At 38.0% G+C, this 17,251-nt stretch overlaps 1 protein-coding gene across 22 annotated transcripts in view; it reads right to left on the bottom strand.

Moving 5' to 3' along the window:
* TRPC1 (transient receptor potential cation channel subfamily C member 1) overlaps positions 1-16,462 on the bottom strand; it is a 61,951-nt gene extending 45,489 nt beyond the window's left edge. For 4 of the 22 annotated variants that reach the window (XR_015157089.1, XR_015157097.1, XR_015157105.1 and 1 more), the window contains exons 1-2: positions 15,771-16,212; positions 4,030-4,184 (exon numbers count right to left, since the gene is read on the bottom strand). Coding sequence is in view for 15 of the 22 variants with exons in the window: in XM_086382469.1 (XP_086238595.1) it covers positions 4,030-4,184; positions 15,771-15,945 (330 nt within the window). In the remaining 7 variants the exon portion in view is untranslated. Of the gene's footprint in view, positions 1-4,029; positions 4,185-15,770 lie in introns of those variants that run through there. The other 18 variants (XR_015157297.1, XM_086382074.1, XM_086382157.1 and 15 more) reach the window with 11 other exon arrangements.
* Positions 16,463-17,251: the final 789 nt, after the last annotated feature.

Below are 17,251 nucleotides of genomic sequence, written 5' to 3'. Positions count from 1 at the left end.
TCTCATCTCAGACTTTGTCAATAATTCCCATACTCTTTCCTCTAAGCTCAGATTCTCATAAATTATCTATTTCCTTACCAACAATAAAATTTCCACCTTGGTATTCTATTTACTGCTCTTGTCTTCCACAGGACCCTGGTCCTTCATTCGCAGAAATACCAAATCCTAGCCCCTACCTCCCAAAACATGAAATACTTCCTCACTCTTTGCTGACTTGACTTCATCCTCTCTCTTGAGCAAGACAAGGTCCCTGCTATCAAGCAGCTTATTTGGTGGGAGAAGTTGTCGTTGTTTAGCTCTTTGCGACCCAATGGACTGCAGCCTGCCAGCTCCTCTGTCCATGGAATTTCCCAGGCCAGAATGGAGTGGGTTACCATTCCCTTCTCCAGGGGATCTTCCTGACCCAGGAATCGAACCTGAGTCTTCTGCATTGCAGGCAGATTCTTTACCACTAAGCCACCTGGGAAGCCATCTTTCTCTTACCACTCAAGTTTTCTTTCTCTCATTCTGCCAGACTTCTAAAACTCATGCGTGTCATTTTCTCTAATTCTACTGATGCCAGAGATTCAAAATCCAATGGCCTTTCCTATCATTTTCCTGATTTTTAACCAACTAAGAAAACTGTTTTTTTGTTTTTTCACAACGGTCCATGATCCTAACTCCTTTAATGAAATCCTCTCCTTCTAAAGACGTTTATTAATGTAGATGCTCCCTGAGAGCATCAGGGAATCAGCTCTAGTTGTTTGCTCTTCTCTGTGATTTCATCCATTCTCACGGTGTCGGATCATCCTCATGCCCATGACTGCTGTATTTCTCCAGCCCAACCTCTCCCTAGAGATGTAAGCTTTCCATTGAAAACTTCCTGATAGCCCCAAAATAAACAAGGCTAAAACCAGAATTCACAGTTCTCTGCCCCAAGTTTGACCTAGCTTTGTAACTTCCTGTTTTCCTTTCATCATTCTCCCAGTAACCCATGTTTATGATTTTCAGATCATCTTGGACTCTTTCTCAATCCTCCCTTCCAAAGTTAAATACTCACTAAGTTCTATCAATTCTTCCTTCACAATATCTCTTACATTTGCCATTATTTTTCCCCTATTCTCATAGCCACTATTCCGGTTCAGACTTTAACCTCTTCTTATCTGGATTACTGTAAAAACTGCTCACCCAAGCTGTTTATAGCCTTCCCCATTTCCTGTTTTTTTAATCTATACACAGCCACTAGATTAGTTTTCCTAAAATACCATTGTATACATCACATCCTTTCTCAAAAATCTTGTAATGATCCCATTATTTATCACATAAAACCCAAATTCCTTAGACCGGCATTCAGGCCCTTTTCATCAGTTTTTAGTTATTTTTCCAGATATTTCCACTACCATCCAACCCAAATATCTTGTTCAAAAAGCCTAAGTCAAGTCACTGTCTCAAGAACACATATTGTACTTATCTTTGTTTATATCCTTCTCTATATCCTGTTCCCCTCCTATCTATTAAATACATATTTTTTACAGTTGTTTTAAGTAATAGTGTAAAAGCATGGACTCTGGCAGTCAGAACCTGAGTTCAAATTCCAGATCTGGCATTTATGGAATAAGTTTGGGCATGTTACTGAAGCTTTCTGTACCTCGGTTTCCTCCTCTATAAAACAGGGATAATAGTAGTACCTAACTCATAGGGCTTTTGTAGGGATTAAGAAGTGACTATATTTGCAATTATTAATATCTCAAGGCTTGAGCTCAATTGACACTTCCATGAAAGCTTTCTTGATAGTGCCAATCCACAGTGATCTCTTTCCTATGTTTCCAAAACACTTATGGTAAACCACTAAAGTTTAAGAATAAAACAGGGCTTCTCAATAGTGGCACTACTGACATTTTGGACCAGATCAATCTTTGTTGTGGGGGCTGTCCTGTTCACCATAGGATCATTAACAGCATCGCTACCTTCTACCCACCAGAGGCCAGGTACAAACCCACCCCTTAACTGCAAAACCAAAATGTTCCCAGATATTGCCAAATGTCCCTGAGGGACAAAATTGTCCAGTTGAGAGTCACTAGTATGACACAAGATAAAATACATGAGAGCACTTTATAACCCCTAAGCAATATACAAGGATCAATTATCATTACCACTCAGCACGTAGGAAATATACTTTTCTATTAATTGATTTAAAATTCATTGTTCAATTCATTTTAACATACTTTTGTACAGAACTCATGTTTTACTTATTCATTTCCACAAAGACACCCAACCAAAGGTTTTGGACATTTGTTGACTGAGAAATAAGACACAGGTAACCCAGGACAGGACACGGTGAACTAGAAAGAGCATGGGATTTGCGGACAGAAGAATTGGTTCAAATCTGAGCTCTTATTTATTTTAGAACTTTGGGCAATACATTACAGTCTATGAGCCTCAGTTTTCTGCTCTATAAAATATAACATCTATATAGGCTGGCTATGACATTCAAATATGTTCAGGTATCTGAAAGAACCATGTAAATTACAGAAATTTTATATACAGACATATATAAAAAGAAAATGATTATTGTACCATAATACCTCTTGTATATGGAATCATCAGAGACTTCCCTTGTAACCTTATTTTCTAGGTAACTGAAGCTTATGCTTTTAAGTATTTAACTTTAAAATTTAAACAATTTTGACAGAATTTTTCTGCTTTCAGAAGTACTATATATATTCCTCTTTCTTCTCAAGCAATATATACTGAACGTAACTTAATTTTCCCTTACTGACTCTGGGCTATTGTTATAAACATTAATTACCACTCGAACACACAGTTCCCTTAGAGATTATCAGGTATGTTAGGCTGTTGATCTCCTTAAATAGAGTCAGAGGTACTGTGCCTAACTTTGTTCCACTGTAGCCTCATGCCTCTTCTGTTGCTCCCATAATTCTCTATGGATTAGAAAACTAAGTAAGTTTGTTAAAAGTGTAATCTAAAATGAGAAAAAATAGAGTTGAGAGAAGATTCCAGATAAAGTTCATAAATGGGAAACCTCATCACATCTAATCTGGCTGATCAGGGGTATTTTTTACTTATTTTCTGGTTCTTGGTGGTATTCTGGATAAATGAAATTTCTGGAAAAGCAATTTTTTTCTACTTAAACATGTATATACAGAGAGGATACCACACGTTGTAATACATATATATATATAATATTTATAATAGAAATGTATATAGAACTAACCTTTTTTTAATCTATGAGTATTTCCTGATATCACTCTTTAAAAAGGCTCATTAATTTAAAGCAACAACATAGCAAATGCTCAAACTATTTGAAAGGAAAAAAAAGAGCCAGAATTCAAATGCAAAGTCCCATGATAAGCAAAACAAAAAGGAAGGAAAATAACATTAAATTCCTTCACATCTCTGAACTAAATTCTTTCAAGATACACATGCCTACTTTTTTACCTGAACTTCTATGAAGACAAGCAAGAAAGGTCAATATTTTCCAATTTAAAAAATCTCATTCACATTTAGTTATAAGTAAACACTAAATTTCAGACAAAAAGAAAAATTTAATTAAACTTAGGAGAAAATCAAAGTCAAATTGAAAATTGCTTTGTATGTGAGAAGTACTTTGTTCTTATGCTTGTAAGTTATATGGGCCACAGAAATACCTGTTCCTCTGATACTTCCAGAATACTTCTACTATTTTTAGATATATAAGATAAATAGTAATAAGTAATAAAAACAAAGTCATCTTTAATAAGTCATAATAATTTACCTCTGTTGGATGTTTTAAAACATATAAGATGAGGAGGAGTGATAATTGGGGGAAAAAATCAAGTCAAAATATTATATTTTTTAAAAAGGCTTTTTTTGGTTTGTTTTTAAATTTTTAGTAGCTCAAAACAAAAGGTGAAAGAGAAAAGAAAAACAGAAAGCAAGAAGGAAAAAAAGAAAGGAAGGAAGAGAGGAAGAAAACTAGAGAGAAAGGACAGAACATGGCATATCTAACAGTACTTAAAAGCTACTGGATAAAATTATCTAGCCTTGTACCTGACAACCGTAGTCCAAAAGAAGCTGCAGTATATCCAAGTTTTCGTTTTCAATAGTTATGGTAACAGCATTTCTCCCAAGCACATCTACGCAATTTATGTTCAAGTCACCTGAACTGTTTTCCTCCAAAATCTTTTTAACCATATAATAGTCACCTAAATAACAATACACAAACATAATTTAATATCCATGACACATTAAATAAGAACAACTATAAAGAAAACTTAGCTTGATGATTTAAAAGATTAAAAAACCTAAACTCATTTTTGTATATGGAACTATGCAAAGAAAATGTGAACATTTCCTTGCTGAAAACTTATACCCTGATTAAAAAATGATATGTACATCAGCAACAAACAGAAAAAATAGAAAAATTTTAAATGTACAGTTTAAAATATAAGTTGTTTAAAATGCAAAACTGATTGATGATAAGGAGAAAAACTTTTAGAAGATATTTATAATAATAAAGAATGTCTAAAAGTACAGACTGAGTGCTAGAAAAATAAGATAGAAAGGATTTAAGTTTTATATCTCAAATACATACACACATTTAATTGTTAAATGGTTAAAAACAAGATCTAGTAATAAATGGAGGCTGTTATGAAGAGGTTTACTTTGGAAAAGCAGTGAATGTATATATGCACATTAAGAGGGAGAGATGCCCGAAATTACTAGTCTCCTCCCCACTCTACCAACACACACACACACACACACACACACACACACACACCTCATTAATGAAGCTGTTTAGGTTACATGATGGGATATTCAGCTCACAGAACTCTAAAGCAGGACTATGATTAATGCTCGTAGAGGCCAATGTCAGACTATTTCGAAATGAAATCTGACCTGTCAGGATTATGCAGATTAGCTTCTGCCTCACTCTACCCCACATCAAAACAGCTAATGAATGGGGGAAAATGAGAATAATTATGGAGTAATCATTTTCACAGAGGGCCCACTATACTTGTCTGCTAACCAGCTGGTGCAGTAAGTAAAAGGGGAAAAAATCAAAAGAGAAATGCTAATTAAATGGAGAAAAAAAGCTAAGTGGGTTTTGCTTTATTTCATCTTGCTTTTTAAACATAAGATGAATAAACCATTTAAAGTGACTTGCAAATATAGCTGTTCCTTGTCAGTCTATGAATAAGAAACAGGAAGAGAACAATCAGAGTGGAAACCAGAAGGAAAAAGAAATGAATGATTTCATGATACAGAAAGAGAAATTCTAAAACTGGACTGAGTGAATAACAAAGAAAAGTAACAGATTTTTTTTTTTTTTTTGGTTAACATTTCAAATTACACTATTATTTTTAACCAGTGACTTTTAAGTCCTCATTTTTGGAAGGTGTTGAATGGTAGTTTTCTTGGTGTATTCCTTAGTTCCCTCAAGAAAACCAGTCAGAAAAAGAAATTATTTCCTCAAAGCACTATTAATTTATATTTAAATACTAACGCTCCATGGCAAAAACTTAAAACTTATCACTTTGCAAAGTGAAGTTCTGAATCACAAGTTGAACCAATAGTGAACATGCAGATAGATCAGTGAAAATTTATCACTAATCCTAGAAAATAACTTTAAAACCTTATTTCAGGTGAATTTATTTCAGTGTCTTAGTTGTAGGAGAATGCTACCCATAAAAACTCTGGCTCTATTTTCTTTGATTTCATGATGTGCCTAGGTGAGGAACATTTTTTTTCTTTATCCTTGGGACTCATTTCTGAATCTGACTCTGCCCTTCATTAATATGCAATATTTCAGCCATTTGTTCTTAAAATATTGCTTCATTTCCATATTATTCTTTCTCCTATTGGAACTCCTTTAGGTATTATGTTAGATCATCCTATTCCAAATTCTGTGTCTCTAAAGGTATATTTTTCTTCTTTCTTCCTCTCTTTTCTGCTTCAGGATAAATTCTTCACATTTCTCTTCAAGTCATTTATTCCTCCTTTAACTGTTTCTGCTGATTTCTCCATTCATTATTTTTTTTACTGACTATATTTTTTATTTCTCTAAGCTTTATTGGATTCCTTTCCGAATCTTTTGATCTACTTTATGTTTTCATTATTTTAAGCTTTTTGTCATTTAAACACTTATTTTATGGTCTCTGTATGACAACTGGGCTTCCCTCGTGGCTCAGTGATAAAGAAATCCCCTGCCAATACAAGAGACATGGGTTCAATCTTTCAGTCGAGAAGATCCCCTGGAGAAGGAAATGGCAACCTATTCCAGTATTCTTGCCTGGAAAATCTCATGGACAGAGGAGCCTGGCAGCTACAGTCCATGGGTTGCAGAAGACTCAGACATGACTTAGTGCTTAAATAACAACAAAACACAATAATTATCTGAGGGCCTAATGGATTTAACCCTATTCATTGTGTCATCTGTGATAATGAAATTTTCAATTGGGTACTGCAAACTCAACTTCATGTGGTTTAACTTTGGGAACCTAGACAGCCTAGTTTGAAAGCTTGCCCCACCAAGGATGTATGTGTTCACGTCTTCCAAATAACTCAGAGGTTCTGCTACACCACGAATCTTTTTTTATATTAATTTCTCAGTTTAGGTTTTCCCAGATCAAGAAGTTAATATTAATTTAAATTCCAAGCCAACAAGAGGCAGGAACACAGTTACAAATCTTTAGGGAAATCGTATTTAAAAGCTTCTTTGTAGTCTCCCTTTGCTGATGGATGGGTTCTTTTCCTCATCTACCCCTTTGCTAGAAGTATATAGTCCTTTATGGATCCTGGTTTCATGCTTGCATGCTGTTCCAACTCTCCACTTTGTACAAACTCAAGGCTTTGTAACTTACTTCCACATGGGCATTAAAAGTCTAATCCCAACAACGTGCAGACCATTAACTCTTGCTCCCACCCACAGAGCAGTCAAATGTCTGCTTACACACTCCTCTGTTTTTCAGTCTTTTCTTTATGCTTGAATTTTCCTTACTTTCTTGAAAGCTCAGTTATTCATTTAAATGGACGTTTGTTATATTTTATCTAAAATTTCTATGTGATTTGAATCAAAAGGGTCTTCAAATTATTTAGTCAGCAATACTGTTAAGAGACAGAAAGGCATAAAGAACTATATAAATATAATTCTTACAAAATTTTATAAATTTCATGTATAACAAATGATCAAAAACAACTGCTACACATTTAAAAGTTTGAATTACTGTTTAAAAAGTAATTTGTATTGCAAATTCAGAATCTACGGCTTTATGGTTTCAAAGACTATTTCCATTACAGTTAGGGGGCTATACAAGGAAAATATAAATAAAATTCATAATAAAAATTTTATTAAAATTTCCACCCTGCCACAGCTGACACACTCACGCAAAAAAACAACCACAAACAATAGTCACAGAACCAATAAGAGACCTAGAGTGGTTCCTAAGCATTCTACTTAAGTTTAAATTTGCAAGCCATTTAAAACAATGTACTGTATTCAGAAAGCCCAAAACAGTCTTAATATTTATAATGGGTGTATATGTGAAAAGAGGTTAGTAAATTTTAAATACATAGCAAGAAGCTAGTTATAGAGAAGGATTACAAGTAAAAATGTCTTATGGGTCAGGCAAACGTAGAAATGTTTTTCATTTTACGCTAAAGTTGCTTTTGAAAGTTACATACATCTTTTCGAATATCACATACAGCAGGAAATGCAACATGATCCATTTACTTTTTTGGCTAGATGGCTGTCTTTATTCAGTGAAGGAAAAAGAAACTTTCAATCAATTCCACCAGTAAACAAACTCAACAGCAAAACTTCTCGGTCCTGTCTCCAAAATGTTTCCCATACTTATCTACTTGTACCCATGCACATGCACTGCTACCTTCAGTCCAGGACACCACCATCTCTCTCCTGGACTCTGCACCTACCTCTTCACTGATGTGGCTACCTAAACTCTACTACCGGGGTCAACAAACTTTTTCTCTAAAGGGCCATATGGTAAATATTTAGGCTTTGTGGGCCATACTATCCCCGATGTAAATACTCAACCCTGTTCTTGCTGCACAAAAGTGACCATAAACCATATGTACACAATGAGCTTCAATATGTTCTAATAAAAATTCATTTATGGACACCCAAGTTTAAATTTCATATTATCTTCACATTATGAAATATATTCTTCTTTTGACTTATTCCTGACCATTTGAAATGTATGTAAAAACCATTCTTTGCTCACAGGCTTTACAGAGACAGGTGGTGGTTGGATTTGGCCTGTGGGCCCACCTCTAACCTGGCATCAGCCCTTTAATCCACTCTCCACTCAGCAGCCAGAGTGATCATATGAAAATCAGGTTTTTAATCCTCAAGACTTTTAATCACACTTTAGTAAGTTCTATAATCTTTACTGTGGCTTACTAAGCCCTATGGGACCTAGGGCTTGCTACCATTCTGAATTTACCTAGGAGCCACTCTCTCTCTCACCATGATCTTTTTACAACCAGAGTTTTCCAAACTGCAGGTTGCAACCCATTTGCAGTCACGAAATCAATACAGCAAGTCCTAACCAACAATTTTAAAAAATGAAATCGTATATAAAAATACCAGGGTAATTCCATAGATCCTTAGCAACAAATTTTCCCTGACCACCTTGATATATTCACCCTGGCCAACTTGAGAAGGACTTCCCTGGTAGTTCAGACGGTAAAGCCTCTGCCTACAATGCAGGAGACCTGGGTTCAATCCCTAGGCCAGGAAGATCTCCTGGAAAAGGAAACGGCAACGCACTCCAGTACTCTTGCCTGGAAAATCCTATGGACAGAGGAGCCTGGTAGGCTACAGTCCATGGGGTCACCAAGAGTTGGACATGACTGAGTGACTTCACTTTCACTTTCTTTCAATTTGAGACAGTGGAGAAATGTCATAGTATCAATGAAGAACTGGTGGCATCTCATTTTATTTTCTGGCATATGACGATAAATTTCAAAATCACTGAAATGGGAGCGCTCATGTTGGTCAGTTTAATTTTATAGTAACCAAATTTTCAGTTAGTTGTGAAGTATGGGATGATATATGTCAAAAAATCTGTTTTTCAAACCAAGTTTCTATAACTTTTTGATTATGGCACGTGACATTCTAGTTGAACTATATTAATGATGCTTAAAACAGATTTTATTTATTAAGAGGAAAAAATAATGAGATAAAAAATACAGTGCCAAGATCAAATTCAATTGTTGGCTCTAGAAATATAAGTAGTAACAATACTGATCAAAATGTTAACTCCACAGCAAACTTCAAATTAGTTTGAACCAAATTCTTTAAAAAAAGACAAAAACTACATGTAAGACTTTTAGAGTGAAAATGATTTAAAAATGTAGCTTTATCAAACATGCAAAAGCCCGTATTTATCATAGACCCCTAATGGATTTCCATTCACATTGCTGTGAATGAAATCTCCAAAATTAGATACTCAGAAGCATGGTATACTGACCTGTCCATAATACTCTGAATATTTCTGTAATAAGACAATTATTACTGTAATTTCTCATTTATATCTGTTAATGAAGACAATTAGTGATAATGAATATCACCTGGCAAAAGAGCAAAGCTGAAATGCTTCAGGAAAATATTATATTAATAGTATAGAAGGTAATGGTGTGTTTTTTTTTTTTTTAGAGTAAATTAGTTTATAAATTTAAAACCGCTAATATATTTTTGGATCTATTAGAAGCAATGTTTACTTTGTAATTACAGTCTGGAATATGATTTGAGACGCAATTCACAGTGATGTTACAAGTACTGTAAAACTTTGTTAATATCAGGTATATAGTATTACAGTTTCATAAATGATTTATTGTGTTGCTTAAATTTAATCTCACATACATTTAAATTATACATATTTATAGAACTGAAAAAGTACACTAATGATCAATATAAATGGAGCTACAAAAATATAAAAGGACTAGTAATGTAGCAACAAATATGACCAGAAAACAAACATGAGTTTGTTTGTTTTTTAACAGAAACTAATATTAATAACAGTGCTGATCACCATTTTATAGGTCACAAAGTTCGGGCATCCAAAGAAATTCCACTGAATTTCACAACTATAGGATATGGTATTGGATAACCCCACATATTAGTCCTGATAATTTGTTTATGTTTTTAAAAGTCACTACTTAATCACCTTTTAGTGATAGCTTTTGAACTCATTACATATTAAATTACTAATCCTAGAATTTAAACTTCTTAGTATCAATATATCTGTATGAAGTCAGTATATGAAGTCAATTATAAGGAAGATATTTAAAATACTGGAAGCAGGGAAGAAGAGGAATTATTCCTAGGTTGCAACAATATCCATGCAATAAAACCTAATCTTTTAACATCCTCCCCGAAGTTTATAATATACTAGGTAAAGGGGTTTGGCTTGGGTTACATTTGTTTAGCTTCCCAGATAAAAGACTGACTGTATACTAAGAATATCCCATCTTCCAAATCATAAATAGGCCATGTAGTTAAATTGAGCACTTGTTTCTTCCCGTGAGACAGATTAGGCCCAAACATACTTTTTTTCCTTACTGCTCCTCACAAGAGAGCATCTTCATTACACAAGAAGCTACTAAAAAGATAGGGATGTAGTCAGTTATTTCTTGATAAACCACCTTTACAGTGCCTTAACAAAATTAACTTGATAAATATTATACATTCAGATGATGAATTGTAGAAAAGAGCAGCAAATTAAAAATGAAATAAAGAAATAAGGAAACTTGTGAAATCACTACAAAGAAATACTAGCAGTACAGAACTAAGAAGTAGCTGGCTGCTCGATGATCAGTCTGTTATACAATATCCACAAGATAACTGAACCATACGGCATGCCACCACTGGTGATTTGAAAAACTCTCTTGTCCAAAATACTTACACTAATGACAATTTGTGAAATGTTTGTAGAATTGTGTCTATAGTACCCTCTTTACCTCTCCTTGCTGCAAAGTTTTCTCCCGTCACACCACATACCTCTTTATATTAGGTGTCCCTTGCCAACATAAGTTCTCGGCAGTTCCCAGTACTCTGCACTTTTTCTTCCCACTGCCATCCTCTCCAAGCCCAAACACTTCAAAGTCTCTTTTCAAACAGCTTCTTTAAAAGTCCCACTAAATACATTAAGTAAAAGTGCTATTAAACAGCAGCTTGATATTACTTCTCCTGGAAATGTTACCCATTTTAAAAGCATGCTGAAACAAAGGCAAGCAAAATTTAAGTGTAATCCAGGCATCAAAGCATGCTCCATACAATGCAACAAATCATACCACAAAGGTGACACAAGACTCTAGATTATTAAGCCCAAGAATAAGGGTGAAATTCGATTCTTTCCATCCCTCCCCTGACTCCTAAATGCTGAAATTCAAAGGCCTCCTGACATTAATTGCAAATCAAATTTCCTGAAAATGCTCTTCATGAAAAGCTGACAGGGAATGAATCCAGACTGAGTCCTTTCATCATTTTCTTTTTCTGCACAAGAACTGATGACCGATAATCAGCAAATTAAAGGATTTATACTAAAGCCACCATCTACTCAAGTTACTTTCAAAGAGCGTATGTACCTTGCTGCTGCTGCTAAGTCGCTTCAGTCGTGTCCGACTCTGTGCGCCCCCATAGACGGCAGCCCACCAGGCTCCCCCGTCCCTGGGATTCTCCAGGTAAGAACACTGAAGTGGGTTGCCATTTCCTTCTCCAATGCATGAAAGTGAAAAGTGAAAGCGAAGTCGCTCAGTCATGTCTGACTCTTCGCGACCCCATGGACTGCAGTCCACCAGGCTCCTCCGTCCATGGAATTTTCCAGGCAAGAGTACTGGAGTGGGGTGCCATTGCCTTCTCCAGCTTAGGTGCTCCCTAAATAAAGGTATTAACCTTTTCTCCAGCCCAAAGGCCTGAAGTAAACCACTGTCTCCCACAAATAAAAGCAGCTCATTACTACACTTAACTCTAAATGAGAAAGGAAAAAGACAATGGGTGCTAAGAATCACTGCTTGATACTTCATAAAATAACACATGTATGCTGCTGCTGCTGCTAAGTTGTTTCAGTCGTGTCCGACTCTGTGCGACCCCAGAGACGACAGCGCACCAGGCTCCCCCGTCCCTGGGATTCTCCAGGCAAAAACACTGGAGTGGGTTGCCATTTCCTTCTCCACATGTATAGCCGCTCTTATTTCAACTAACCTTTACCTCTAAACTACAGCATTCTATGTCTAAAAAGAACATGCGTACTCAGAATTTTACTAGGTGGTTGGGGCAGACTTTACAAAAACTGGCACAGGAATATTCTATTTACTTTTTCTTCTAAATTTTTCAGAAAGACAAGAACCAATGTTACCTTTGAGATGATTCTGACACACTTTCAAGATCAGCAACAGCCACTATTAAGTGGCCACTACCTAGACAGCATATTCAAAAGCTGAGACATTACTTTCCCAACAAAGGTCCGTCTAGTCAAGGCTATGGTTTTTCCAGTGGTCATGTATGGATGTGAGAGTTGGACTGTGAAGAAAGCTGAGCGCCGAAGAACTGATGCTTTTGGACTGTGGTGTTGGAGAAGACTCTTGAGAGTCCCTTGGACTGCAAGGAGATCCAATCAGTCCATCCTAAAGGAGACCAGTCCTGGGTGTTCTTTCGAAGGACTGATGCTAAAGCTGATACTCCAGTACTTTGGCCACCTCATGCAAAGAGTTGACTCATTGGAAAAGATTCTGATGCTGGGAGGGATTGGGGGCAGGAGGGGAAGGGGACTACAGAGGATGAGATGGCTGGATGGCATCACCGACTCAATGGACATGAGTTTGAGTAAACTTCGGGAGCTGGTGATGGACAGGGAGGCCTGGCATGCTGCGATTCATGGGGTCGCAAAGAGTTGGACACGACTGAGCAACTGAACTGAACTGAACCTGGATCAGCACTTGCCTAGATCTATAGAACTAATTTACATAAAAGCCAGCTATATACACTATAAAATCAAACTGTAAAATCATTTTTATTTCCTATTTTTTTCCTTTATTCCTTAATCTGTACACAATTTTCAAAGAGCCACCCACCTAACAATAGATTAACACTGCATCTTCACAATTTCTGCTTTAGGAATTCTCAAGTGGAATACATTATGAACATTTTACACACATAGAGAAAAACTGCTAAATGAAAAAGGATGAGAAACACAGATCATCTATAGCAAATTTGCTCTCATCCTTTTTTACTTTTACTGGACAAATATAATCCATGGAAAGCTCAGTTAAAAAAAGAGTCATAGAGAGCAAGTTTAATTTCCAACCAGTAACTTCCAAATATGGATGTGTCTTTTCTATCACAAATGATTTTCATTCATTCAACTACAACTACATCAATAAAACTCAGTAGTTTAAAGAGTACAGACTCAAAATAGATCCTAGTTCTACTACTTCCTAACTAATGTAACCTTGGGCAAAGTAATTATAAAGTTTTGCTAAGCCTCATTTTCCTCATTTGGAAAACAGGGGTAACAACATATCTGGCTCACGGGGTTGTGAGGATTAAATGAAATCATCTATGAAAAGCATATGACTCTACCCAGAAAGCTGTCTGAGTAAACGTTTGCCATTTGGCTTGATGAAAGCTCCAAAGTAATAGTGGAAACCATAGCTACTTTAGGAAATTTTTCACTTTTAGATTTGGTTTGGGTAACCCTGAAAAAGGTTTAACTATTAGTGAATATAAACAAACAAAAAAAAACCTGCTATAATTCAAATTTAAATTTATTTTTTAGCATAAATGTATATCATAAGTACATGTAAGAAATAAGCCATTTTTCAAAATCTAACCCAAGAATTCATTTCAACATACCTGAAACAAAAAGTACCTATTTCATCTCACTTGTTAAAATTGTTTTTAATTTACATGTGAGAGAAAAAGCATACATATTTACTTTTCACCCTACCTCCAAAAGCCAAATCTCTCCAAGGATCTTACTGATGTTATAAAAAGGAAACTAACAAAGAATACCAAGGCTATTTCAAATGGCATGACTGGACAGGCTACAAAGCTATCATACATTAAAACACTTTTGAGATATGTCATGCAATAATCCTAAATATACACACCATACAAGTATTTACTCAAGCTATGTTCCATTATGACATTCCTCTGTCCTCAGTTTGACAAGAATATTAAATTGCCTCTCTTGACATAATCTCTGTTTGCTTTAAAATAACCGTTGCTCAGTAAGCTGGGGTAGAAGGAAGTAGCAGCCACTTAGTAATTCTAGTATAAACACAATCTGTTCCCCACCCTCCACCCCGAGTTTTTTTTTTCCCCATCTGAGAGAAATTTTAAAGGAAGAGAATTCAGACTATCTACTCCAAAATACTAAAAATTTTACATAATCCAGAGACAGTGACATTTATGAGGTTGTATGTTTCTTTACATTTTCAAGACTACTCCAAACTGTGTCCATGGTGGACTTCCACATATGCTTTCATCATATAATTTAATACTATTACATAAAAGCATAAAAGTTACTCACGATGGACACAGGTAGACTTTGCTTATACTTAAATGTGTTTTCAAAAAGTTGCGTAAATAAAATCCTATCTCAAAAACAGTGACAGGAGTTAAGGAGGCTGTCATTTATTTAAAAAACACAGAGACCAAAAAATCCTCTGTAATCTTATCACAAGGTAAGTTGCCCTTTGGGTTTATGTTTTGGAAGTTTGCATGATCCTAAACATTTTTCCTAAGTAAGCATGGCCATTGGAAGCCAAGCTGAATAAATTTACAAAGAAAAGTTAGAACGCTTTTTTACATGTAGGAAATAAAAGCAGTCTTTGGGCAATGAATTTCCCATTCTTTTTATTATATTCATCAATAGAGAGATGAACGCTTAAGTGAAGAGACGTTATTATGGCCATAAAACTGATCGATTTCCAGATTAAAGAAAAAGAAGAAACACATTAAATATATTCCAAATCTTTGCCCTGTAATTATTTTGTTCGTTGCTGTTTGGTCGTGAAGTCCTGTCCGACTCTTTTACGACCCCAAATTATTTTGTACTACCTGTATTTCCCGAAGAAGGAAGAACAATAAACCTTTCTCTCCTATAAAAAGCATGAACAAAGCTGTTCCGTAAATTTGGAGAAACTTTGGAACTTAGAATTTTCGGGAAAGCCCTGTCTTTATGTCCACCTAGGATACTAAAATACCTAATCCCATCCAACAATCACAGAACACTAGGTGGCTGGAGTTAAATAATACAAGTAACGTTAAAAAAAGAAAGAAAGAAAGAAAACAAAAAACAACTGAAAGCCCATAAGCAAGAGAAACCCCCCAAGCAAGGACATGGGATTTTAGGACTGAAAAGTCCCAAACTAGACAAAACCTCTGGGCTTCCGTAAAGAACTGAAACCCCAAAGGGGAGATCAGGAGACCCAGGTGGGCAGTAGCGGAGCTGAGGCTGAAACCCTAGCAGCGTCCCGGCTCCCACGACGCTACCTCAACTCCGGACCCCACGAAAGGAGACCAAGGGCAGAGCCGCCGCCCCCAGGCGCGGGGCTCCGAGGGCGGCACCCGCGGCTGCTCCCGCCCTTCAGCTCCGCACACCCGAGGCAGAGGCGGTGCCCGGCGGCCCCAGTGATGCAGCGGGCGCGGCGGGAACAGACGCTCGGCGCGAGAGCAAGAGGGAATGCCCCAAGTTGAGGCCGGGAAGAGGGTGAGGGGTGTGGAAGGCAGGAGCATCCAAAAGCGGAGAAAGGGGCCTCGCTCTCACCCTTGTCGCACGCCAGCAAGAAAAGCTTCTCATTCAGGGTGTTCTCCTCCTTCACTTCCCGCACATCCTTCAGCGCCATCACCTCGTTTGGCGACGAAGAGGAGGATGGGGAAGAAGGCAGGGAGGAGGAGGAGGCGCCCGAGAGGTCCGTGCTCGGGTACAGGGCCGCCATCATCGCGGCCCATGAAGGGGGCAGGCCAGGGGACGGGGGCGGGGCCCCCGCCAGCCCCGACCCGGATCCCAGCCCCGCCCCCCGGCTGGAAAAGGGATGAGTCGTTCCCACGGCCGCCTCTGCTCGAGGCCCGTTGGCCCCGAAGGGCGTCGCCTCCCCACGGAGCCAGCACTCGCCTTCCACAGACAGCCCCAGACTGGTGGCAGCGCATGCGCGGCCCCGGGGCCAGCGCCCCCTCCCCAGCCGCCGGCGCCCAGGCCGAGCGGGTCCGCGCCCGTCCGGGGACGACAGGGTGGCGCGCGCCAGGGCGGCAGCCGAGCGAGGGGCCGTGCCAGGAGCCGCAAGGGCCGCGCGGGGGGCGGCCCGGCCAGAGAGGACGACGAAAATCGGTGGGAGAGGAGCTCCAAGAGGAGATTCTACACGCGCCGGGCTCCAAGGCCCTGGGAATCATCAGCCGAGCAGTGCCCGGAGGAGATGTTCGCGGCTCTCCTCACGTCATCTTCTGCTCAGCGCTAGCTACGACGACGGAGTGGGATCGGCGGTGGGTGGGGCCTGCGACGGAGGCGGGGTCTGCGAACACCCCGCCCTCTACCCCTTGCGCTGCCTCCTGGAAGGCATCCTTGCAGCCTAGGAAAAGGAGAACGGTCGGGTGCACCCTCTCGACATCCGAATTGCAAGTCTGAGGTAATTTCCCTCGCGGTCTCTGGGTGCATACATGTAAACATGTGGCGGGGTGGTTCGTTGAGCCTCTGACGACTTAACGCTGAGTCGAAACCCCTAGTGGAATTGTCGAATTATTGCATATTCCTTTGTCCTCTGGCTAAAGCATAAAGGACAGGACCCTTGCCACACCACTACACCCGTTTGTGTCCAGTTATACTGGGCTAGCTACCCTCGTTTCTAAAACTGTACTTTTTAAAAAACTAGTTTGTGATATAAAATTTGCATGACATTTCTGGTGTCATACATTTATTTGCCTGTAACCATTGGATAAGCACATCATTAGGATCTATGTCACAGTCCTTCCAGTAGTTTCTTGTTCATATTCACATATATTATTATAACTCAGATTTTAGAAGATGAGTGTTATTTAAGCAAAAGCTAACTGAATGCAGTAAGTGCTACTTCCTTGAATATTTTTTAAAAAATTATGCTTGATTTAAAGCATATTTTTGCACCTTTAAGAACTGGGGGAGGGGGGCTGAAAATTGTATCCCGAATCGTTTTCATTGCTTTCCACAGCCAACTATGCAAAAATCTCAATTGTGCCCCGAGTGCTTGGGTTTTTAAGGCAATATATAAATTTACT

The sequence above is a fragment of the Bos grunniens genome, chromosome 1 (assembly GCF_055505025.1).
Source record: "Bos grunniens cultivar Pamir isolate PY7600 chromosome 1, Bosgru_T2T1.0, whole genome shotgun sequence".
NCBI lineage: Eukaryota > Metazoa > Chordata > Mammalia > Artiodactyla > Bovidae > Bos > Bos grunniens.
The sequence above is the reverse complement of the archived record's forward strand: the minus strand, read 5'-3'. Positions and strand labels throughout refer to the sequence as shown.